The sequence below is a fragment of the Pan troglodytes genome, chromosome 18 (assembly GCF_028858775.2).
Source record: "Pan troglodytes isolate AG18354 chromosome 18, NHGRI_mPanTro3-v2.0_pri, whole genome shotgun sequence".
Classification (NCBI taxonomy): Eukaryota; Metazoa; Chordata; class Mammalia; order Primates; family Hominidae; genus Pan; species Pan troglodytes.
This window is the reverse complement of record NC_072416.2, coordinates 66,940,929-66,967,533: the sequence shown is the minus strand read 5'-3', so window position 1 is coordinate 66,967,533 and position 26,605 is coordinate 66,940,929. Positions and strand designations below refer to the sequence as shown.

At 42.9% G+C, this 26,605-nt stretch overlaps 1 protein-coding gene and 1 non-coding gene across 4 annotated transcripts in view; one reads left to right on the top strand and one right to left on the bottom strand.

The window, feature by feature from the left end:
* TANGO6 (transport and golgi organization 6 homolog) overlaps window positions 1-26,605 on the bottom strand; it is a 242,515-nt gene that overhangs the window by 158,910 nt on the left and 57,000 nt on the right. For all 3 annotated transcript variants that reach the window (XR_010152398.1, XM_511059.9, XM_016930065.4), the window contains exons 9-12: window positions 24,795-24,971; window positions 19,727-19,859; window positions 17,901-18,092; window positions 8,139-8,273 (exon numbers count right to left, since the gene is read on the bottom strand). Coding sequence is in view for 2 of the 3 variants with exons in the window: in XM_511059.9 (XP_511059.2) it covers window positions 8,139-8,273; window positions 17,901-18,092; window positions 19,727-19,859; window positions 24,795-24,971 (637 nt within the window). In the remaining variant the exon portion in view is untranslated. The remainder of the gene's footprint in view (window positions 1-8,138; window positions 8,274-17,900; window positions 18,093-19,726; window positions 19,860-24,794; window positions 24,972-26,605) is intronic.
* On the top strand, window positions 408-471 carry LOC112205928 (U7 small nuclear RNA). The gene has a single exon (XR_002940066.1). It is a non-coding gene; the product is annotated as a U7 small nuclear RNA (small nuclear RNA).

Below are 26,605 nucleotides of genomic sequence, written 5' to 3'. Positions count from 1 at the left end.
GGTTCTTTTCTAAGATAAAACACACACACACACATTCATATCCTTGTGATATAATGACTATTATTATCTACATTTTAAACAGGTGGAAACAGAACGGTTAAGTAACATGCCCAAGGTCACAAACTGGAAGATAGTAAGACATGAACTCAAGAAACTGGGATCAGAGCCCACACTCTCACCCAATACCCTACGCAGTCTCCCTTGAACAGATAAGGCTGTTCTTAACTACATGATCTAAAGTGGCCAGTCAGTATGCAAGTGCACCATAGATCTGGAAGGGATCACGGAGAAAACGGGAAGAAAGGGATTTCTTCTGGAAAGTGGAAGTGAAAATTATATAACATTTTATTCTCCATGGAAGCTTTGTCTGAATAATGTCATATGCCTTACTACTAAGAAAGGTGCATGAGTGTTACAGCTCTTTTAGAATTTGTCTAGCAGGTTTTCTGGTCTTCACTGGAAAGCACCCCCCTCACCCACTGCCACCCAAAAGGTGTATGTGTGATCAATGAAAAGTAAGAATCATTGGTAATACTTTTCTGTTTGAAAACACTGGAGAAATTATCAGATGAGGCTTCAGGAGACCCTGAAAATTTGAATACCTTAAGGATCTTAAGTCCTTTTTATTGGCCAACATGGCGAAACCCCATCTCTACTAAAAATACAAAAATCAGCTGGGCATGGTGGCATGTGCCTGTAGTCCCAGCTACTCGGGAGGCTGAGGCAGGAGAATCGCTTAAACCTGGGAGGCAGAGGTTGCAGTGAGCTGAGATCACGCCACTGCCCTCCAGCTTGGGCAACAGAGCGAGACTCTGTCTCAAAAAAAAGAAAAAAAAATCCTTTTTATTTTTATTTTTTTCTTTTCTTTTTGGAAACGGAGTCTCGCTTTGCTGCCTAGGCTGGAGTGCAATGGCGTAATCTCGGCTCACTGCAACCTCCACCTCCCGGGTTCACGCCATTCTCCTGCCTCAGCCTCCCGAGTAGCTGGGACTACAGGCACACGCCACCATGCCTGGCTAATTTTTTATAGTTTAGTAGAAACGGGGTTTCACCATGTTGGCCAGGCTGGTCTTGAACTCCAGACCTCAGGTGATCCGCCCACCTTGGCCTTCCAAAGTGCTGGAATTACAGGCATGAGCCACTGTGCCCGGCCGAGACATTTTCAAATAATTATACTAGTATTATCATTCTGCTAAACTTCATTCAGTGCCTCTGTTGTATCATGGACTTTTTTAAAGCATCTAAAATGAGAATAATTTACCTACAGTCTATTTGGCCTCTTTTTCATTTCTCCTCTATATAACAATTTCTTCTAAAAAAAACACCAGCCAAGACAAATAGATCAATGGGACACAATAGAAAGGCCAGAAATAGACCCAGATAAATACAGTCAACTGAACTTTGACAAAGGAGCAAAGGCTTTAAATGGAAAAAAAAATACAGTTTCTTTTTTCTTTCTTTTTTTTTTAATTGGAACAAGTGTCAGTAGAAAAGAAAGACAGTTTTTTCAACAAATGGTGCTGGAACAACTGGCATGCACATGTGAAAAAATGAATCTAGACACAGACCTTGCACCTTGCACAAAAATTAACTTGAAATGGATCATAAACCTAACTGTCAAATACAAAACTATAAAACTCCTACAAGTTAACATAGTAGAAAATTGAGATGACCTCTTAAAAGCAATGACCTTTTAAATACAACAGCAAAGGCATGATCTATGAAAGAAATAGTTAAAAACCTGGACCTTATTAAAATTAAGAATGTCTGCTCTGCAAAAGAAACTGTCAAGAGAATGAGAAGACAAACTACAGAATGAGAGAAAATATTTGTAAAAGACATATCTGAAAAAGGACTAATATCCAAAATATACAAAGAACTCTTAAAACTCAATAAGAAAATGAACAACCTGACTTAAAAATGGGCAAAAGACCTTAACAGATAGGTCTACCAAAGAAGAATACCCTACCAAAGAAGATATACAGATAGCAAATAAGCATAGGAAGACATACTCAATGTCATAAGTCATTAGGGAATTGCAATTTTTTCTTTTTTTTGAGACAGAGTCTTGCTCTATTGCTCAGGCTGGAGCGCAATGGCACAATCTTGGCTCACTGCAACCTCCGCCTCCCAGGTTCAAGCGATTCCCCCACCTCAGCCTCTTGAGTAGCTGGGACTCCAGGTGCGGCCACCATGCCTGGCTAATTTTTGTATTTTTAGTAGAGTCAGGGTTTTGCCATGTTGCCGGGGCTGGCCTCAAACTCCTGACCTCATGTGATCCGCCCACCTCAGCCTCCCAAAATGCTGGGATTACAGGCGTGAGCCACCACACCCGGCTTCCCACCCACCCCTCTTTGCATCCACAGAGTTCTCAATCCTGGGCATGGCAGAAGCACCTTGATCCCTCCCTGATCAAGGGTGTGACCTGGGATCCCTGGCCTCGGGCTGGACAACCAGGTGCCCACAACCTGTATGGGGGTATTTACTCATTGAACATCTAGCCCCTGGGGTTGTCCAGGGAAATGCACTGGGTGGCAGCAGCTATCTGAGGAGTTTGTTTCTGTTTTTTTTTTTGAGACGGAATTTTGCTCTTGTCACCCAGGCTGGAGTGCAATGGCATGATCTCAGCTCACTGCATCCTCCGCCTCCCACGTTCAAGCGATCCTCCTGCCTCAGCCTTTCAAGTAGCTGGGATGACAGGTGCCCGCCACCACACCCGGCTAATTTTTTTATATTTTTAGTAGAGATGGGGTTTTGCCATTTTGGCCAGGCTGGTCTCGAACTCCTGACCTCAGGTGATCTTCCCACCTCCGCCTCCCAAAGTGCTGGGATTACAGGCATGAGCCACCGTGCCCAGCTGAGGAGCCTTTTTTTTTTGAGAGGGAGTTTCACTCTTGTTGCCCAGGCTGGAGTGCAATGGTGTGATCTCGGCTCACTGCAACTTCTGCCTCTTGGGTTCAAGCAATTCTCCTGCCTCAGCCTCCCGAGTAGCTGGTCTGGTCTGGAACTCCTGACCTCAGGTGATCCTCCCGCCTCGGCCTCCCAAAGCAGTGGGATTATAGGCGTGAGCCACTGGCACCTGGCCAAAGCTCTGAAAATCTTTAACGATGTGTATAAATGAGCACAATGAAGACAATTCCAGAAATAGACGGTTTAATCTCAAAAGCAAAAAGAATTAGAGAGAACTAGTCAGCTTAGTTAACTGGAAAGTCATTTTCTTTTTAAGTTGTAAAATTGGAGGCACTGTGGTTTGCAAGTAAGGGCTTTTTTAGCCAGTTTGACCACCTGCATACAAGCAGTTGAAGGATGCCTCTCCACTCTAGGGAAATTCTAATAAAAGACTGGATTACCTCGAGGATAATCAAGTGAAAGCCTGTGAAAACAAGAGGCATGGCTCTCCTTTGCCCCTGATAACACATGACTAACATTCACAACACTCCCATGGGTGTGCCCAGATCTGGAGGTTGCTCACTATGGGTGAGGGCAGTGTTTTTCAACTTTTTGAGCCCATGCCCTTTTGAAAAAACAAAACAAAACAAAACAAAACAAATCATGCCTCCTTCATTAGACATCATCTTTCCTTTCTTCCTTTTATTCTTTCTTCCTTCCATTTATCCATCCATTCAAAAACTGTTAATTAAGTACCTACTGTGGCAGGTTTATTAAATATGGCAGAAAGTAAGACATCTCTAAATGAGGCTGCTTGAAAGCAACAGCAATTAAGAAGGATTGTCTGCTCTTTGGAGTTCTATATAACAGCTTGAAATAATGGGAATTTTCCCAAGCAGTTCTATAGAGCACCCAAATTGGGCTCGGTGAAGAAGAGAAAGGACAGCATTGTAGCACAGGAACTGACTCAACCAATTCGCCTCACCAGCATGCAACAGATTTCAGCGGCTCGTCCCTCTCTCCCCTTCCTCCATTCTGCAATAGACCTCTAGCTTGCTTACCACTACTTCTACCCCAGCCTCTAATCGTTTGCAATGATTCTAATATGTAAGTCAACAGCACCTAAAACACAGTCCATGCTCCTGATAACCTTTCTGCCAAAGAGTCTGAGCAATGGTCTTTGATCAAAAACATGACCTAAGCAGGCCAGGCGCGGTGGCTCACGCCTGTAATCCCGGCGCTTTGGGAGGCAGAAGCGGGCAGATCACCTGAGGTCGGGAGTTCGGGACTAGCCTGACCGACATGGAGAAACACCATTTCTACTACAAAAAAAAAAAAAAATACAAAATGAGCCGGGCGTGGTGGTGCATGACCGTAATCCCAGCTACTTGGGAGGCTGAGGCAGGAGAATCACTTGAACCCAGCGGGCGGAGGTTGCGGTGAGCCGAGATCGTGCCATTGCACCCCAGCCTGGGCAACAAGAGAGAAACTCCATCTCAAAAAAAAAAAAAAAAACAAAAAAACATGACCTAAGCAGTGTAGAGTAAGACCAAGCTAAAGCCCCCTTCCCCTTTAGAGAAGAGATGCACCTTTTCTCTCCCAATAACGGGCCCCCACCCCAGTGGAATCTAGATTTAAAGATTTGGAGCCCAGCTTTTAACCAGAAGCTCTGCTGCCTCCCTGGAACAACATGGTTTTGGTTTTCCCTAAAGAAGGTCTGGAATGGTCTGCTCAGCCTCGTGCTTTAGAGACCAATGGACAATACAACATCATGCAGAAACTGCTTCCTGAGGGGACAGGGAGGAGTAACCAATGTATAATACTTTTAGTGGTGACTAACTCTGAAATTTAGAAAATGAGCCTGGAATTACAGTTATCTTGTCAGCAGTCTTTTTTTTTTTTAAATTATAAATTTTTGTTTGTTTGTTTTGAGATGGAGTCTTGCTCTGTTGCCAGGCTGGAGTGCAGTGGCGTGGTCTCCGCTCACCGCAACCTCCCCCTCCTGGGTTCAAGCGATTCTCCTGCCTCAGCCTCCCAAGTAGCTGGGATTATAGGCACGTGCCACCAAGCCCGGCTGATTTTTGTATTTTTAGTAGAGATGGGGTTTCACCATGTTTGCCAGGCTGGTCTTGAACTCCTGACCTCGTGATCCACCCGACTTGGCCTCCCGAAGTGCTAGGATTACAGGCATAAGCCACTGCGCCCGGCCTTTTTTTTTTTTTTAATTTTGTTTTTGTTGTTGTTGTCAGCAGTCTTAAATACATGCTTTTTCCAAATTAACTCCTCTTCCCAGACACAATGTTCTAATAATCACTTTGATTACATAAATTAGAAACAAAAAATGTTCAGATGATGTTAGATTCTTTTTTAATAAGCCAAAATGACGAATCCTAGTAAGAAATAGGAAAAAACAGTATATTGTTAGCCTGACAATGATTAACTGAAAACACAATTCAGAACCATGACATTTTTTTCTAATACAAAGAAAGAAAATCCAGCATTACTATAGAAGCCATTTACAAATCCATGATTCAAACAGAAAAAAAGTAGTAGATCTAGGGCAAAGGTATAGGGGGTGACGTGCTTATGTTCACTTAACTAACTGCAAAGTCAGAGGAATGCCGGATGTAATCAGTGAGTCAGGATGGCTCACAGAAAGGCAGGGGCCTGCAAGGTGTAACCTTGATATCAGTCAGGTGAGTCTGTCTTAGAATACAACTAATGTGCACAGCCAGCCCTCCAACAATGGGCTTCTAGAAAGGGAAATGGAGATTTTTGTGATCTATCTTACATTGGGATGTGGTTTGAAATGATAAGTGTGAAGTAAAGAGAAGCCCAAAAAAAAAAAAAAAAAAAAAAGCACACTCTCACCTTGTGGAAAAAGACTATTCAAATCAATATTCAACCAAAAAAAAAAAATCTATTTGGCCAACTAAATCCAATAAGAATACAACTTAAGAAAAATGATTCCGGCCGAGCGTGGTGGCTCATGCCTGTAATCTTAACACTTTGGGAGGCCAAGGCGGGTAGATCACTTGAGGTCAGGAGTTCGAGACCAGCCTGGCCAACATGGCAAAACCCTGTCTCTACTATAAATACAAAAAATTAGCTGGGCGTGGTGGTGCATGCCTGTAATCCCAGCTACTTGGGAGGCTGAGGCAGGAGAATTGCTTGAACCCAGGAGGTGGAGGCTGCAGTGAGCCGAGATTGTGCCACTGCATTCCAGTCTGGGTGACAGAGTAAGACTCTGTCTGAAAAAAAAAAAAGAAAAGAAAAAAGAAAAATGATTCCATCAGTGAAACTTTCCTTGATAGTACTTTTTTTTTTTTTTTTTGAGACGGAGTCTCGCTCTGTTGCCCAGGCTGGAGTGCAGTGGTGCGATCTCGGCTCACTGCAACCTCCGCCCACTGCAACCTCCGCCTCCCAGGTTCACGCCATTCTCCTGCCTCAGCCTCCCGAGTAGCTGGGACTACAGGCACCCGCCACCTTTTTTTTGTATTTTTAGTAGAGACGGAGTTTCACTGTGTTAGCCAGGATGGTCTCGATCTCCTGACCTCCTGATCCGCCCACCTCGGCCTCCCAAACCTTGACAGTTCTAACAGCAAGGGTATACTATGGCTCTAGAAACTGAACCAAAAGCTTTTTTTTAAAAACAATATGGAAAATATATAATTAGAAGTGCTAAGTAAATCTACAAGAAACGGCCTTCACACTAGTAACAGGCCCAGATAAAATTCCCTTTCCTTTTAGACAGGCTAGTGAAAGGTATATTCTAATACATCGAGAATCAGAATCAGATTTGAATCCTCAAGCTCAAAAATCCATTCCCAGAGGGTATCCTACTCATTGCTAAGGGTTATGAGCAGGCTGGCTGCAGGGTAGATTTCATAAGACTCACACTAAGCCTATTCTGCTTTCCTGCAGACTCCTCACCTAACTCGGTATGTAATCAGCCAGTCACACACACATGCATGGTCTAGCCCTTGACTATCTTTTGTCCTTGCAGGCATGCTCTTCCCTTTGGTCTCTACAATTCACTAACACCAGCCTTCCATCAGTGTCTCAAGTATACCAAGCTCTTTGCTGCTTCTAAGCCTTTGTACGTGATGTTTTCCTTACTTGGAAGAGTTTCCTTCAAATCTTAGCTTACGCTTACACTTCCTCAGTGGAAATCTTCCCAGCCTAGGTTAGATGTTATGTGCTCTTGGTACCCGCCACTTCTCTTTTGAGACCCTTCATTCAATTCTAAGTACATTTCTGAACAGTCATTTAGTGTCTGACTTCCTTACTGGACTGCAAGTTTCATGACGGTCTGCCCTGTCCCCTGCTGTATTCCCAGCACCCTAGCTTAGTATGTGTGGCACACAAGTATGCAATATGTAGGTTTTGTTTGTTTGTTTGTTTAATTTTTTTTGAGATGGAGTTTCGCTCTTGTCACCCAGGCTGGAGTGCAATGGCACGATTTCGGCTCACTGCAACCTCCGGCTCCTGGGTTCAAGCAATTTTCCTGCCTCAGCCTCCCGAGTAGCTGGGATTACAGGCACCTGCCACCATGCCCAGCTAATTTTTTTAAAATATTTTTAGTAGAGACGGGGTTTCACCATGTTGACCAGGCTGGTCTCAAACTCCTGACCTCACGTGATCCACCAAACTCAGCCTCCCAAAGTGCTGGGATTACAGGCTCAGTGAGCCACCGCACCCGGCCAATATGTAGTGTTTAAAAAAATAAATTTAAAAATTATAAATTAGGTATGTAAAAGACATACACACTTAAAAGTGGCTGGAAGCAAAGCTTTAACATGCTACCTGATAAGGGATGAAGAATGAATCCTGTGCTAAAATGGAGCATTCAAAATAGATGGATCCTATGCAACCAGCAGGTTACTGAGGACTTTCCCCAACAACAGTAGCAGAAACAAGGGCTGAGTTTTGGAGAGTGAGAGCCAGAAAATCTAGTATTCACCTCAGATGCAAAACACCAGGCTAGATGTTCCCAAATTAAGATTGTAACAGGTAGAAAGGACCCTGCCCTTCTGATAGTGAAGTCTATGCAGGTGACAGAGTAGAAATGGTGCAACTTTCTTGTTCTCTACTTTGGAGAGAATTCTCATTAACAAACTAACTTCTTTATCCAGGTTCTCCTATGTACAATATCCATTCTTATTTCTCACAAGGATATGGAAGGAAAACAACTGGTATTTTGCTTCTCCCTTCCCTCCATTCAAGCTTGCCTCATGTCTACAACTCACCTGAACAGCTCCTCCTAGCATGACAGCCACCAGCCCCATGGACATGCTCAGCGTCTGTGATTCCACGGTGCTCTCTGCCTGATGGGCCAGGCTTGCACAGGCTCTCTGCAATGTTGCTGCCACAAAGTCCACCACCTACCCAAAAAAGGGAATTAAGAATCAATGAGGAATGAAAAAAAAAATCATAATTCTCCTTACATCTTATGTCTACATCCTCATCTTCTTCATCTACATCATGATAGCAAGAACCATCCAGAACAACTGCTACTTACCATGCAGATGTGATGTTCAGTGTTTTTTTTTTTTAAACATTTACCGGTTTATTATAAAGGTTATTACAAAGGACACAGATGAACAGACAGATGGATAGGACAAGCGGGTGGGGGTGTAGCTTCCATGCCCTCTCTGGGCTAGCCCCACTCCCAGCATCTCCACATGTTCAGCAAGCGGGAAGCTCCCAAGTGTTTCACATGTACAATCTCATTTAGTTCTCATATCAACTCTATGAGGTCAGTACTATTATCCTCATTGTGAAATGAAGAATCTGAGACTTTAAAAGGTTGTTTGTTTAAGGCCATACACTTAATAAATGAGAAAGCCTATTCATACTTTTCCAAATGTTTTAATATGCTACTCCAACTTCCTTAACTTTTCATGAATTTTGCCTGAAAATTAAAAAGCAAAATGACTTGTAAATTAACTCAAAATGGATCACGGACTGCAATGCAAAATACAAAATTATAGACTCCTCGAAGATAACATGAAAAATCTAGATGATCTTGGGTATGGTGATGACTTTTCAGATACAACACCAAAGGCACAATCCGTGAAAGAAAGTAATGATAAGCTGGACTTTACTGAAGTTAAAAATTCCTGCTCTGCGAAAGACACTGTCAAGAGAATACAAAGAGAAGCCACAGACTGGGAGAAAATATTCATCCAAAACAGTCTGACAAGAGACTGTTTTCCAAAATTTACAGAGAACTCTTAAAGCTCAATAATAAGAAAACCTGGGTTGAGCACGGTGGCTCACGCCTGTAATCCCAGCACTTTGGGAGGCCGAGGTGGGTAGATCACTTGAGGTTAGGAGTCGAGACCAGCCTGGCCAACATGGTGAACCCTGTCTCTACCAAAAAATTATCTGGGCATGGTGGCACACCTGTGGTCTCAGCTACCTGGGAGGCTGAGGTGGAAGAATCGCTTGAACCAGGAAGTGGAGGTTGCAGTGAGCTGAGATAGCACCACTACACTCCAGCCTGGGCAACGGAGTGAGACCCTATCTCAAAAAAAAAAAAAAATTGGCCAGGCATAGTGGCAAGTGCCTATAGTCCCAGCTACTCAGGATACTGAGGTGGGAGGACTGCTTGAGCCCAGGAGGTCAAGGCTGCAGTAAGCCATGATGGTGTCACTGCACTCCAGCCTGTGTGACAGAGAGAGATCCTATCTTGAAAAGAAAAGAGCCCAATTAAAAATGAGCAAAAGTCCTGAACCGACATCTCACCAAAGAAAATATACAGATGGCAAAAAAGCATATGAAAAGATGCTCCACATCCTATGTCACTGGAGAACTGGAAATGAAAGCACTGGTGATATACTGTTACACACCTAATAGAATGGCCAAAATCCAGAGAACTGATTTCACCAGGAATGCTGGTGAGGATGGAGATCAACAGGAGCTCTCATTCATTCATTGCTGCTGGGAATGCAAAATGGTACAGCCACTTAGGCAGACAGTTTGGCAGTTTCTTACAAAACTAAACATACTTTCACCATACAATCTAGCCATTGCTTGCCTTGATATTTATCCAAATGAGTTGAAAACTTATGTCCACACAAAAACCTGCACATGGTTGTTTATAGCAGCTCTAGTCATAATTGTTAAAACTTGGAAGTAACCAAGATGTCCTTCAGTAGGTGAATGCATCAATAAACTGTGATACATCCAAACAATGGAAAAACAGCACCAAAAAATGGGCAATCAAGCTATGAAAAGACATGGAGGAAACTCGAATGCATATTACTAAGGGAAAGAAGCCAAGCTGAAAAGGCCACATGCTGTAGGATTTCAACCATATTACATTTTGGAAAAGGCAAAACTATGGAGACAGTAAAAAGATCAAGGGTTGCCGGGGTGAGGAGAGAGGGAGAACAGAACAGGTGGAGCATAGAGGATTTTTAGGGTGGTGAAACTATTCTGTATGATACCATCATGGTAGATACAGGGCATTGCAAATTTGTCCAAATCCATAGGCTGTACAACACCAAGAGTGAGCCCTAGTGTAAACTATGGACGTTGGGTGGTGATGTGTCAATGTAGACTGATCAGCTGCAAAAAATGCATCACTCTGGTGGGAGATGGTGACAATGGAGGAGGCTATGTTGTGTGAGTGCAGGGAGTGTAAGGGAAATCTCTGTCTCTTCTGTTCAATTTTGTTGTGAATCTAAAACTGCTCTAAAAAAAAACTCTTTATAAAAAATGACCTGTTACTTTCTGACTATGTCAGAGGGTCCTGGATCTGCTTCTCAAAAGGAGGTTTCCTCCTCAGGGATTCCTGCCCGACTCACTCCCGACATTTTGACAGTCTAATTCTAGTAAGTAAAGAATGGAGGGGTAGTGTTCAGTTTCATCTAGAAGTCAGTGTCTTCGAGCCATCTGTGCAAATGATTGACAGTAGTGATCCCCAACCCTTTTGGCACCAGGCACCGGTTTCATGGAAGACAATTTTTCCACACACTGGGGTTGGCAGGGGCGGGAGGGGGAGAGGGGCGGGGAATGGTTTCAGGATGAAACTGTTCCACCTCAGATCATCAGGTGTTAGTCAGATTCTCATAAGGACTGCGCAACCTAGATCCCTTGCATGCACGGTTCACAACAGGGTTCGTGCTCCTATGAGAATCTAATGCTGCTGCTGATCTGACAGGAGGCGGCGCTCAGGTGGTAAAGCTCACTTGGGCGCTGCTCACCTCCAGTTATGCGGCCTGGTTCCTAACAGGCCACAGAACAGTACCAGTCCGTGGCCTGGGGGTTGGAGACCCCTGATCTAGAGTCTTTTTTGAAGTATTAAATATTTGAAAGGATTAAGACTGTTCCTAGACAAGATTTTATATAGCATTTGGCTAACAACTAAGCTTTAAATAGAATTAATTTGGTCAGCATCATTTTCAATGCATTTGGATTAATCACCTTAAGTAAAAACACCTTTGAATAAATGACAGCACACAAATACACGTGCATGCACACACACATGCATACTTAGGATTAATGACTCAAAAGAGAGAAATCATTTTAGAAATGGAAAGGCTGAGAAGGTCATAATAAGCCTCCAAATAACATGCAAGCTTGCATGTTTAATTCTCTGGACAAATCACATGCTGTGCTAGAATCTTTATTGCAAGCTTAAAGTCAGGAGAATGGCTTGTTAACACTTGTCTTCTGAAGCAACGCAGGAAACTAGAAAGGTTATTAAAAGTTCCACTTACTGAAATGAACAATGCTGTTTAAGGCAGTTTTCACCACCTCCTCCATCCCTAAGATTTTATTCATACTAGAAGATAAGGACACTAGCGCTTTCTAGAGAAACTAGGTAGAAACTGTTTCTACTATCTTGGGCCAACTATGTTGCCTCCAGGGAGTTTTCTAAAGCACTCCTTAGCTGGGCACAGTGGCTAATGCCTGTAACCTAATACTTTGGGAGGCCAAGGCAGGAGATCACTTTAGGCCAGGAGTTCAAGACTAGCCTGGCAACAAAGTGAGACCCTGTCTCTACAAAAAATTAAAAAATTAGCCAGGCACAGTGGCACACATCTGTAGTCCTGGCTACCCAGGAAGCTGAGGTGGGAGGATTGCATGAGCCAAGGAGTTCAAGTTTGCAGTGAGCTGTGATTTAGCCACTGCACTCCAGCCTGGGCAACAAAGAGTGAGACCCTGTCTCTAACAACAACAAAAAATATATAAAGCATTCCTAAATTACTCAACTAGGACTATTTAGCCTTCCAACCTTTTCTAAATTCCTCTCCACTTTTTTTTTTTTTTGAGACAGAGTTTAGCTCTGTCGCCCAGGTTGGAGTGCGGTGGGGTGATCTTGGCTCACTGTGACCTCCACCTCCCGGGTTCAAGCAATTCTCCTGCCTCAGCCTCCCGAGTAGCCTCCCAAAGTGCTGGGATAACAAGCATGAGCCACTGCGCCCATCCTCCACTATCTATATGTGTGTGTGTGTGTGTGTGTGTGTGTAGATATCAAAACAAGTAGTATGATCCTATTACTAAAATAGACACTTTCTATGTTTGTATGTATGTTTAAAAAAAAAAACCCAGGGAACTGTTAACTGTAAAGAGATAGCCAACAATCATTGCCATCTATGAAGTAGGCTTTCCGCCAAACATTCTTTGTGTTAACCCCAAAATCCCCTACCCATTTGGACAGCAGCTCCTCCCCCTACTATACATTTCCTGTGATTTTGGTGGGGCTTCCAGCCACAAGAATAGGCGTGTGACTGAAGCCTGTTCTAAAATTTATATATGTTGTGGAGAGTGGGGACAGACCTTTACTTTTTACTTAAAACTTCTTATAAATGTACATAATTTTAAAAGCCAAATATTCCTGAAAGCTTATAGTGAAAAATAGCAGTGCCCTACATCATTTCTTCCCATATGATTCAGGCTCTACAGAAGCAACCACTTTTAGCTTGGTTTAATAATAAACTGTTTAGTTTGTTAATAACATTAAGTCCAGGCGCGGTGGCTCATGCCTGTAATCCCAGCACTTTGGGAGGCCAAGGCAGGCAGATCACCTGAGGTCGGGAGTTTGAGACCAGCCTGACCAGCATGGAGAAACCCCGTCTCTACTAAAAATACAAAAATTAGCCGGGCGTGGTTGCAGGCACCTGTAATCCCAGCTACTCTGGAGGCTGAGGCAGGAAAATCGCTTGAACCAGGGAGGCAGAGGTTGCGGTAAGCCATTGCACTCCAGCCTGGGCAACAAGAGCGAAACTCTGTCTCAAAAATAATAATAATATTAAACATTCACTATTTACCAAGCACAATTCTGAACACGTTACAGGTATTAACACATTTAATCCTCACAGTAGTCCTATGGGGGTATCTAAACCTGCTGCCAAGACTCTGACACCTGAGTGGAAGGGGTGGAGGCCTCATTGTTGAGGATGCAGACTTCAACTTATACCTCCTATTTTTCAGTTATCCTCCCCCACCCAGTTCAGAGTCCCTTGGGCTCAACATCTCTCAAGAGTAAACCTCCAGTCTTTCGCTGGGAAGTGGAGGTGGTTGTACAAAGAGAAGGAAGGAATGAAGGGATTTATTGAATCCTATACAGCCTTTCAAACTGTTTTAAGCTCTAAATTCAACTCCATTTTTAGAGCTTATCTGGTGCTTCCTGTCCGTCCAGGGTTCTGCAGTAAAAAGGAGCCTGCTCCTTTTTTTCTTATTTTTCTTTTCAAAAAAAAATTTAGGCTGGGCACAGTGGCTTACATCTCTAATCCCAGCACTTTGGGAGGCCAAGGTGGGTGGATCACCTGAGGTCAGGAGTTTGAGACCAGCCTGGCCAACATGGTGAAACCCCATCTCTACTAAAAATACAAAAATTAGCCAGGCATGGTGTCAGGTGCCTATAATCCTAACTACTCGGGAGGCTGAGGCACAAGAATCGCTTGAACCCGGGAGGCAGAGGTTGCAGTAAGCCGAGATTGCGCTGCTGCACTCCAGCCTGGGCGACAGAGTGAGACTCTGTCTCAAAAAAAAAAAAAAAAAAAATTAATAATTTTATTGAGGTATAGTAGTGTGCTTCTTGGCTTCTCCACATGCAGACATCTAGATTTCCAGTTTCTCAAGTTGCTAGATCAGCTACTAGGGCCCAGACTGGCCTGGGCAATACAGTGAGACCCCATCTCTACAAAAAAAACAAAAACAAAAACAAAAACAAAAAAACAATTAGCTGGGCATGGTGGTGCATGCCTGTAGTCCCAGCTATTTGAGAGGCTAAGGTGGGAGGATTGCTTGAACCCAGTGGGTGGAAGGCTGCAGTGAGCTATGATCTCGCCACTGAACTTTGCAACATTTGTTATTACCCTTTTTTTTTTTTTTTGAGTCTCACTCTGTCACTCAGGCTGGAGTGCAGTGGCGCAATCTTGGCTTACTGCAACCTCCGCCTCCCGGGTTCAAGTGTTTTTCATGCCTCAGCCTTCCGAATAGCTGGGATTACAGGCGCTTGCCATCACACCCTGCTAATTTTTTTTTTTTTGAGAGATGGGGTCTTGCTATGTTGATCAGGCTGGTCTCGAACACCTGGGCTCAAATGCTCTGCTCACCTCGGCCTCCCAAAGTGCTGGGATTACAGGCGTGAGCCACCACACCTGGTAAGCTATTACCTTTTAGGTCTCTTCTCTCCTGCTCTGTTGGTCCCTGTGGCTTCCAGAGGGAGCAGATAAACGTGTTCAGTACACTGTCTTTCACCAGAAGTCCCTATTTTTTACATTATGAACTTCCCTGTTGTTTAAATGTTTTTTGTTTTTTGAGACGGAGTTTTGCTCTTGTCACCCAGCCTGAAGCGCAGTGCAGTGGTGCGATCTCGGCTCACTGCAACCTCTGCCTCCCAAGTTCACACAATTCTCCTGCTTCAGCCTCCCAGTAGTTGGGATTATAGGCACGTGCCACAATGCCTGGCTAATTTTTTGTATGTTTAGTAGAGATGGGATTTCACCATGTTGGCCAGGCTGGTCTCAAACTCCTGGCCTCAAGTGATCTGCCCACCTCAGCCTCCCAAAGTGCTGGGATTCCAGGCGTGAGCCACTGCACCCGGTCTAGTTTTTGTATTTTCAGTAGAGGTGAGGTTTTGCCATGTTGCCCAGGCTGGTCTCGAACTCGTGGGCTCAGGCAATCCTCCTGCTTCAGACTCCCAAAGTGCTAAGATTACAGGCGTGAGCCATAGCACCCTGCCAAGATGTAATTTTCTAGTTTTCTTTTTGAATTTTTAGCTATGATTCTCCTATAAAGAAAGATTTTCCTTCATATACCATTTGGTTACCCTGACATACAATTCTTACAGGAAACACAAGACAAATGCTTTATTCTTTCCCTTTACTTAACAAGGTACAAAATAATGAGTTGATGCCCTGGCAATCCCAAAGATGTCCTATGAGGGTTTTTTTCTTTGACTCAGATTTTTATATCTTTGATGTACTTCAACCATTGCAGGCATTATTCCTTTTAATGATCTAATTGTCCTATCTATGGCAATGGGAGTCCCTTCAAGTTGGCTCCAGTGTCCTACAGATATGATCCCATTCATCTCAGGTCGCTTCCTTGTATTTAAGCACAACAAGATGCCTTGAGGCTTATAAATGTATGATTCCTGCCTGCCTCAGACTTCGAATCAACCTTATTCCATATAGAGCTTAGAATTCTTTTAGTAGAAAATGGTATTTAGAAACTATAAATTGGGCTGGGCCCAGTGGCTCATGCCTGTAATCCCAGCACTTTGGGCCGAGACAGGTGGATTGCTTGAGGTCAGGAGTTCAAGACCAACCTGGCCAACATGGCGAAACCCCGTCTCTACTAAAAATACAAAAATTAGCCAGGCGTGGTGGCATGTGCCTGTAATCCCAGCTACTTGGGAGGCTGAGGCAGGAGAATCACTTGAACCCGGGAGGTGGAGGTTGCAGTGAGCCGAGATCGCACCACTGCACTCCAGCCTGGGCCGACAGAGTCACATTCAGTCTCAAAAAAAAAAAAAAGAAACTATAAATTGTCACTAAGAATGCTTACTGCCACTGGGTTGTCATTGTTCTTGGGATTGACAATGGACTGAGCTGGAAATATCTATTTTTTAAAAAGAGAAAAATAAATTGTGAGTTCATACTAATATTTCCAACTGAAATTCAATATTACAGGGTTTTAAGCTGGGCACGGTGGTGTGCACCTGTTGTCTCAGCTACTTGGGAGGCTGAGGTGGGAGAATCACTTGAGCCCAGGAATTCATGTCCAGCCTGGGCAACATAGTGAGACTCTGTCTCTTAAAATAAAATAAAATAAATTATAGGGTCTTTACTCTGGTTCTTTACTTTATACCTCTTTTTTATGCTAAAAATCTTGATTCCTAATAATATTCACAAAATTACATTAACTTATTTTCTTTATCTATATGTGTGTGTTTCAAAATAATATACCAATAATGGCTGGGCACGGTAGCTCACGCCTGTAATCCCAGCACTACGGGAGGCCAAGGTGGGTGGATCACCTGAGGTCAAGAGTTCAAGATCAGCCTGGCCAACATGGTAAAACCCCATCTCTACTAAAAATACAAAAATTAGTTGGGCACAATGGTGCACACCTGTAATCCCAGCTCCTTGGGAGGCCGAGGCAGGAGAATTGCTTGAACCCAGGAGGTGGAGGTTGCAGTGAGCCGAGACTGCGCCACTGCACTCCAGCCTGGGCGACAGAGACAGACTCCATCTCAAAAAATAATAATAAAACAAAACAATATACCAATATTATCACGAGCAGTGACATTACCAAATGCAATTTAATATTTCCTTGTGGTTCTTTTTGCCCTGATACATTTTAACCTTAGCTGAAGGATAATTTAATGGGACAAATCATTTTTCTACCAGCCTGACACCATGGTTCCTTAATTAGGAGTAAAGGGAGCTAAGTGCAAAAGCTCAAGTCATATCAATTTTTAGACCATTTCCCCTTCCAACTAGCATCCTGAGACAAAAACTTAAGGTCTGGATGAAAAAGTCTCCAGAGAATGGATATAAACACAGGAGAAACAAATCACCCTACTGAGTAACACGGGGTCAGTGAACTGAAAGAATAAGAGGCCAGGAAAGAAATCATGAGCATAATTCTCATTAAACAGGCACAGTAAGTCAGAGCTGACAGGCAGCTGCAAATTTTCTCAGCAGGAGCTATAGTGAAATGCTGCTTAGCAACACCCGAAGGCAGATGACAATGACGACCATACAAAGAGCTGGAGAATCAGATTTAAGCGTGACAATCATGCCATCTTACAACTGCCTATTGACCAACCAAGCTACAACTAATTCTGGTTAAGTGGTAAAATCTGGCAACTGTACTGCCTTTGCTTTATTACTTTTATTTCCTATCTTTTTTAAAGGTGGGAAAAATAATGTCTGAGCCAATACAATTCAGGCACTGACTCGCATAGTGACACTCCTCTAAAAGCATTTTTAAAAACATCTTAAAACTTAAGAGAATGTTGTGGAGATAAGCTGTGAGTTAGAGGACCCATAATGAAATTCAAGGTGATCTCATTATTATTAGTGATTTCTTCAAGTTGAGTGTATAATCATTTTCAAGTTTTGATACACCTTAGATCATCCATGGAGCTTGAGTAGGACGAAGATGCCCGGGCTCTAATGCAGACATGCTGAATCAGAATCTCTAAACGTGGGCTGGCTATCAATATATTGAAAAAGATCCCAGATAACTTTTTTTGCACCCAAAGTTGAAAATTACTATAACATAACATATAAACATTTAAGACAAAATTTTACTTGCATGAGAATCACCTCGGGAGCTTGTTAAACGTGTGGAGTCTCAGGACACTGGAATGTTTTGGATTCAGTGGCCTGGTGTGGGCTGTGTAGTTTCCATATTTAACCAGCATTCCAGGAAACACCTCATGATCCAGGTGTCATCAAATCACACTCTCAGCAACATTTTTAAACTTTATTTTTTGGAAAGAAAAAAAGGCTGGGGTCCAGAATGTGGCAACTACTGACCTGAGTGATGTTTGTGAATATCTGCTCAGACATTCTCTCGCACAGAACAGCCATCAGCTGCAGGACAAGCAGCTTCCGCTCTTGGCCTTCCACAAGAAGAGTCTGATGTTGCTCTAATTCCAAGAGGCTCTTGCTGGAGAAGGGCTCAGTTTTTAACTCTGTTTCATTTTCCGAGGCCACATGAGTCAACTCCTACAAGCATGGCAGGAAAGAAAAAGTGAAGATAAAGCCAGTACAACTAAGGCCTTCTCAAACATATGTAGAAAACTCTGTTTCAACTGCATGTTTAAATAAATAGTCTGTGTTTGTTGCAACATTATTTATAATAGCCAAAACTTGGAGACAAGCTAAATGTCCAGCAATAAGAAAAAATTATGATGTATTTATTGTATCACAGCAGTTAAAATAAATGAATTAGATTTATATGGGTATCAATATAGATAGATCTCAAAAACACTACTGAGTGAAAAATCTAAGTTGCAGAATAATATGTACAGTATGATACCATGTATATAAAAATCTAAAATCTCATAATAAAACACACACACACAAAGAAATGGTTTGACAAGCTTTCTGCTTTGTGGGTATTTTTATGATTTCTACTAGTAGCCTTCCTTGAACTGAGACCTCAGATCACCTCACATTCTCAAACCCCTTTTGGAGACCATGAGATGCCTCCAGCACTACAGCTCTTTTCCTCTAAGATACTTGGAACTAACTTCTAAGAAATCATGTATTACTGTGGGTTTTGTAGGCTATTCACCTACCCTTTTTGGCTCACTGAAACCTCTGCCTCCTGGGCTCAAGTGATCCTCTCACCTTAGCCTCCCAAGTAGCTGGGACTACAGGCACAAGCCACCATGCCAGGCTGATTTTTTTTTGTATTTTTGGTAGAGACGGGGTTTCGCCATGTTGCCCAGGCTGGTCTCAAATGCCTGAGCTCAGGTGATCCACCTGGCTCGGCCTCCCAAAGTGCTGGGATTACAGGCGTGAGCCACCTTTTTTTAAGTATACAATTAAAAGCACATCCCCTTGGAACGTGATTTAGAAAGAGTATTGCTGGGCACGGGGATGGGTGTGAACATGGGAGGTAAGAAAGCATCAAAAAGTGGTGTCCCCTATTTCAAGTTCTCGAAATGTTAGCCCTGATTCCCTCCTTGAATTCTCCCATACCCACAGAAACCTTAAACTCTCTTAGAGTTCTTTTAGAGTAGACACTTTATTTAGGGGAACAAGTTGAGAAAGCAGAGCTGGAGGTCACTGGCTTATGATGTCATACAGTGCAACAAGGAGTAACATTATGGGGTACAAGTTACTCTCAGAGAACAGAAGAAAAGCAAGCAAAGCACAACCACTGGCACTAAGAAACAAACCCGGAAAAGGCTTCAAGTGCCTGCAAAATGAAATGAAGGAGGCAGAATTGCTAAATCTCCTTTGCAAATACCTGACAAAACAACAGTCAGAAAGGATAAGGGATTACTCTATAGCTGTAAAACCTGCTATTAACTTCAAAAGAGTTCTTACTGTCAACACAGAGCAAAGATTAACTCTTTCATGGATCGAGGGTTTTGCTTTGTTCATCTCTAAACTGTCAGTGCCGATTACTTGGAGAAGTAGTAGATAACATGAGTACTAGTGAAGAGAAGTTTCTTCTTTTTACCAATCCAAAGGCTACTAAAAAATAAATTCCTTTATGTCCTCTGACCATTTTCCTTAAATTAGGGCCTACATTTTAGGACCTAAAATTATAAATGCTTTGAAAATTCTAAGGGTTTCCTGGAACTCCCCTGGAACAACACTGACCAGGAACTACAGGTAGTTCTTACTTTCAAACAGAAGATGAAGAAGTCTCCTGCCAAACCGCATTCCTGGCAGTGGGACAGCAAGTCCCCGAGATGCTCCACCCGGCCCTGTTCAGAGGATACCTTCTGGTACAGGGCTTCATCTTCATCTTCATCACTGCAATGCAGGGTAAAATTTATCTTGGCAGTGTCACCAGAGATACACATAATTTTAAACCCCATAACAATCTTCTAAAGTAACATGTTATGTCCAAACAGTTAACCATTAAAAAGATCCCCTAAATTTATTTAACTTACTTTATTATTTCTCCATTCTGAAAAAAGTATTGATTATCAGAAACTAGGCTGTTATGGGCCAGGCGCGGTGGCTCGCGCCTGTAATCGCAGCACTTTGGGAGGCCAAGGCGGGAGGATAATGAGGTCAGGAGACAAAAACCATCCTGGCTAACACAATGAAGCCCTATCTCTACTAAAAATACAAAAAAAAAAAAAAAAAAAAATCAAGGTCTGGGTGAGGTGGCTCACACCTGTAATCCCAGCACTTTGGGAGGCCGAGGCGGGTGGATCACCTGAGGTCAGGAGTTTGAGACCAGCCTGGCCAACATGGTGAAAACCCGTCTCTACTAAAAAATACAAAAATTAGCTGGGCATAGTGGCTCATGCCTATAATCCCAGCTACTTGGGAGGCTAAGGCAGGAGAATCGCTTGAACCCAGGAGGCGGAGGGTGCAGTGAGCCGAGATTGTGCCATTGCACTCCAGCCTGGGTAACAAGAGTGAAATTCTGTCTCAAAAAAAAAAAAAAAAAAAGAAACTAGGCGGTTATGTCCTGCATGGTCATGAAGATGGATATTAGCTGGGCACAATGGTGCACACCTGTAGTGCACTAGGAGGCTGAGGCAGGGAGACTGCTTGAGCCCAGGAGTTTGAGGTTGTAGTACATTATAGTCACAACTATGAATAGCCACTGAACTCAAGTAACATAGACAACATGGCAAGATCTCATTTCTACAAAAAAAAAAAAGATGGATGTTGGAGAATTACTATTACTTCTGCAAAAGCAAGGAGGAATTAAAGTATAAGTCATATGCAGATATTCTGGGTCCTGAGGAAAAACAAAGAAAGAGAAGGCTGCAAAGTAAGGCTAGATCACAGAAGGCCTTGGATGTCATTCAAAGGAACTTTGACTTTTTTCTGATGAGCCACTGAAGGGTTATGGGCAGCAGAAAAAGATGTGATCATCATGGGAGGACATGCAGTCTCAACTGAAAGGAACCAATTAGCCGAGATAAGAAAATGCATAAAGGTTCAGAAAAATGAGTAGGTTGAACATGATTACCGAGTTATAAAATCTGGCTAAATCAGTGCTATGATTACTGCGAAAATTTCTATAATTATTTATTTATTTATTTATTTGAGATAGAATCTCGCTCTTGTTGCCCAGGCTGGAATGCAATGGTGCGATCTTGGCTCACTGCAACCTCCGCCTCCTGGGTTCAAGCGATTCTCCTGCCTCAGCCTCCTGAGTAGCTGGGATTACAGGCGCCCACCACCATGCCCAGCTAATTTTTTGTATTTTTAGTAGAGACAGGGTTTCACTATGTTGGCCAGGCTGGTCTCGAACTTCTGACCTCGTGATCTGCCCACCTCGGCCTCCCAAAGTGCTGGCATTACAGGTGAGCCATTGTGCTCAGCCATTTTTTGTTTTGTTCTTTTTTAATTTTTGAGACAGGGTCTCACTCATTGCCTAGGCTGGAGTGCAGTGGTGCAATCATGGCTCACTGCAGCCTCAACCTCCCAGTCTGAGGCAATCCTCCCACTTCAGCCTCCTAAGTAGCTGGGACTACAGAGGGGCACCATCACGACCAACTAATTTTTGTATTTTTTTGTAGAAACCGGGTTTTGCCACATTGCCCAGGCTGGGCAAGAAATTTTTGTACTTTCTCATGAGGTACTATGGCTTTTAGTTTTTAATTCTTCTGACAAGAGACAAAGATACTATGTATACATATATATACACCTGTGTGTGTACTTACTATTTTTTTAATTTTTTTTTTTTTTTTGAGATGGAGTTTCGCTCGTCACCTAGGCTGGAGTGCAATGGCGCAATCTCGGCTCACTGCAACCTCCACCTCCTGGGTTCAAGTGATTCTCCTGCCTCAGCCTCCTGAGTAGCTGGGATTACAGGTGCCCGCCACCACGCCTGGCTAATTTTTGTATTTTTAGTAGAGACAGGGTTTCACCATGTTGGCCAGGCTGGTCTCAAACTCCTGACCTCGTGATCCGCCCACCTCAGCCTCTTCCAAAGTGCTGTGATTACAGGCGTGAGCCACTGCACCCAGCCCCAATTTTATTTTTTTTTTTTTTTGAGACACAGTTCCACTCTTGTTGCCCAGACTGGAGTGCAATGGCGCAATCTCGGCCCACCGCAACCTCTGCCTCCCAGGTTCAAGCGATTCTCCTGCCTCAGCCTCCCAAGTAGCCGGGAATACAGGCATGCACCACCATGCCACCACGCCCGGCTAATTTTGTATTTTTAGTAGAGACGGGGTTTCTCCATGTTGGTCAGGCTGGTCTCAAACTCTTGACCTCAGGTGATCCGCCTGTCTCAGCCTCCCAAAATGCTGGGATTACAGGCATGAGCCACTGCGCCTGGCCTTTTTTAAGAAATGGAGTCTCGCTATGTTGCCCAGGCTGGCCTTGAACTCCTGGCCTCAAGCAATCCTCACACCTTGGCCTTCCAAAGTGCTGGGATTACCAGTATGAACCACCATACCCAGCTCAAGATACTGTATTATTATACCATATTATCATATAAACAAATACAAAGGCATTGAAGATGCACTAAAAAGCAAAACACTAAAATAATGTGAACAGAAAATAAGATACTAGTTGACTTTTGTTTTCCTCTTTATGTGTTTTTTGTATTGTACAAAGAATATGTGTTATTTCAGTGAACAATGACATAAAATTTTTTCAGACTAAATTGAGAAAAAAAAGATAGATGTTTCTTCATCTCATTGAAAAGTACAATTATTAATTTGGCAGCCCATCTCATCAGGCAGTATGTCTCAATGTGCCAGTTCACTAAGAACACGGACTTCATATTTCTCTAATAGAATGAATAACCTACATATTTAGCTTAGGATATTTCCTGTATTATCCCAGAATCTTCCAGAGTCCTTCAAATCAGTCATGTTTTCTCCACAACATTCTATGTTAAAGGAAAAGCCAAAATGGATAAACGTCACTTCTAAGCTTCTGTGAGCCATTTTGATTGTGAAAATGAAGTACTGTATTCAAATACTCCTAAAACAACACGACGTTAGCCTGGCATGGTGGCGCGCGCCTGTAGTCCCAGCTACTTGGCAGGCTGAGACAAGAGAATTGCTTGAACCCAGGAGGCAGAGGTTGCAGTGAGCCAAGATCATGCCATTGCACTCCAGTCTGAGCGACAGAGCAACACTCAGCACCAAAAAACAAAACAAAACAAAACAAAAACACATGACAATTATCTTAAGAAGCACTACTTTAGTCACGCTTTAAAATTCAACGATAAAGAGTAAATTCCAAACAATTATATTTAATTCCAGAAAAGTAAAAACTCTGGATCTAAAGATCATAAAATCCAAGCTGCTCTTATAGAGTTTCTTTAAATAAACTTCTTTTTTTTTTTTTGAGACAAGAGTCTCACTCTGTCACCTAGGCTGGAGTGCAGTGGCACAATCTTGGCTTACTGCAACCTTCATCTCCTGGGTTCGAGTGACAGTCCTGCCTCAGCCTCCTGAGTAGCTGTGACTACAGGCGCCAGCCACCACAACCGGCTAATTTTTGTATTTTTAGTAGAGATGGGTTTCACCATGTTGGCCAGGCTGGTCTTGAACTCCTGACCTCAAGTGATCTACCCACCTCGGCCTCCCAAAATGCTGGGATTACAGGTGTGAGCCACCACGCCTGGTCCTTCTTTTTTTTTTTTTTTTTTTGAGATGGTCTCGCCCTGTTGCCCAGGCTGGAGTGCAGTGGTACGATCCCAGCTCACTGTAACTTCCACCTCCTGATTCAAGCAATTCTTTTGCCTCAGCCTCACAAGTAGCTAGGCCTACAGGCATGCACTACCATGCCTGGCTAATTTTTGTATTTTTAATAGAGATGGGGTTTCACCATGTTGGCCAGGCTGGTCTCAAACTCCTAACCTCAGGTGATCCACCCGCCTCAGCCTCCTAAAGTGCTGGGATTACAGGTGTGAGCCACCGTGCCTGGCCAAAAACATCTTCTTAATAACTGTTGCTGGGCAGAATAGCAGCTTGCATTTGTACTGATAATTCTGTTTGCAATCTATGTGTTTTTCTATTTTCCTCAAGTCCATCAAACTGAAGGGGTGTTTTAAAACTTTACCAAATTAACCATGAATATATAATTATATTTCAACACTTCAACAAACAGCAGCACTTTGAATGTGATGTGAAATCCAAACAGGATAGCAGCCACCCATGAACATTACATGGACTATGACCAACAGGAATTTACGTTCTGAGGTAATAACATTAGATCATCCAGAAAGTGGAAATAATTTAAAATATGCAATTGTGAGATGTTGGAGAAATAAATGATCCATTCCACTAATATTTATTAAGCACTTTCTAATCAATCCCTATGAGAAACAAATTTCCATCATAAAATTACCATAAAAGATAGCTATTGGACAATTTCCCTCAGGAATAAGTCTGACTATAAACACACACATATACCATTTTGAGAGTCAGAAAGATAATTGGATTATTATGGTGTTAAGGGTGAACATGTGTCTGCCCTTTACTCTGATTAACTGGCAAAGATGGTGGAGTAAGTGGGCTTGTTGTGATGCAGAGCTGTGAGGCTCCAGTAAATTGCACCAACTATTAGCAGGCATCTTAGGAAAAAACCTGGAGGATTATTTAAGGCTCACGTTTCATTTAGAGAATATAAATAGCAGGCACCTGAGCCACTTGAGTTTCTGGTTTCTTTTCTATCAGCGCCCCTTAGTGGTTGAATCACTGAATGGCCTTTTGGGCGGAACTAAATCTGAAGAGAACAGTAACGGATGGGTGGACTCACCTAATGGCCTCTTTGATGGTAATCATAATGCCACCTTGAGTGGCAGCTCTAAACTGACACAGAGAATGGAGAGAGGGCACAGCTTTGTCCAACCCTGCAAATCCTTTCAGGCTGGCAATTGCCTTCTTCCTTTCCAGCTTCCCCAGAATCCATAATAAGATTTCTTGGCAAAGTGACCTGGCAGAAAAAGCAGTTATGAATGAGCTTGTCATCTTACTCCATGCATCTAACAAGCTAACATAAAAAAAGAAAGAAAGGCTGTCAGGTTCCACTGCATTTTAAATGCTGGCACAATCTCCTAGTACTACTGAAATGCAGGAGTGGAAAGTATGCTTCTTGTGAATTTCAGAATGCAAATATCCTGAAATTCAATGAGTGACTGACTAATCCTTGGTTCTGGCAGCAACCCTGATTTGCCACATGAGCCCCACGTGATTTTTTTTTTTTTTTTTTTTTTTGGTAATTCCAAGTGTACTACTGCCTTTGCATCAGGCACTGTCAAAGAAAGTATACACGGATAAAAATCATCTACGCTCAGCAAGACCAACAGCTGGAGACCAAGAAACAGCATACCAACAAAATATTGCTGATTCCTCAACCCCTTTCATCTGTGCCAATCAACTAGAAGAGGAACTAAATCATCATTCACATGTTCCTTGTCAGTCTCTGATGAGGACATGACAGTGCTGTGAGGACTTGAGTTTTAAAACAAAAACAAGAGGCCAGGTGCGGTGGCTCACGCCTATAATTCCAGCATTTTGTGAGGCTGAGGGGGGGGGGGGGGTGGATCACCTGAGGTCAGGAGTTCGAGACCAGCCTGGCCACACGGTGAAACACTGTCTCTACTAAAACTACAAAAATTAGCCGGGCATGGTGGAAGGTGCCTATAAGCCCAGCTACCCAGGAGGCTGAGGCAGGAGAATCGCCTGAACTCAGGAGGCGGAGGTTGCAGTGAGCCGAGCTCGCACCACTGCACCCCAGTCTGGGCAACAGAGAGAGACTCCGTCTCAAAAAAAAACAAAAACAAGAGTTATTTTGTGGACTGTCCCTTGAAACCAAGTTCACAGATGTACAGCCTCCCTCTTCCAATGCATTCTCTCTTGTCGTTGCCATTGCAGCTGTGGGATACAAGGATGTGCTGACTCAAGCTGAAGAGCCAGGGGAACTATGTAAGCTTTGAATAGTACAAAAGATGGTGTTTTCCTTCACCACTTAGCAATGGTGATAATGATAGCTACCATTTATTGAGCTTACTATTTGCCGGGGACTGTACTAAACACATTAATGCATATTTAGTCTTCACAATAACTCTGTGAAGAAGGTACTATTATTGCATATTGGATTACATGTGAGGATCTCCAAACACCAAAAATCATAATTCTATAGGACTTGAGATAAGATAACTCTTACCTGGAGGAAGAAACAACATAAATTACTGTGAAAATAGAGCTGATACAAAATGAATCCTACTTAAATTCTACGACAAAGGAGTATTTTCTGGATGACTAACAAATCCCTTCTATCTAAACAGCACACTGCATCACCAACACCAAATCCCAGGCTAAATTACAAAGTGCCACATTCAGATCTAGATTTCCCAAATGTGTTTTCTAACTCCCCACAAGGTCATTATGATCCATCCCCTATTTCCTTCTTCCTAGACATGTAATTGCAGTATTTCTCACTGATCGAAAAGTGGCATGTTTACACATGTAAACAGAGATTTTGTCTTTGAGATTTAGGACAGAGGCTGAGGAAAGTCATTCTAAAAACTGTATCCAATGCCCTGTGATCTGCAAAATTCTTGTTCT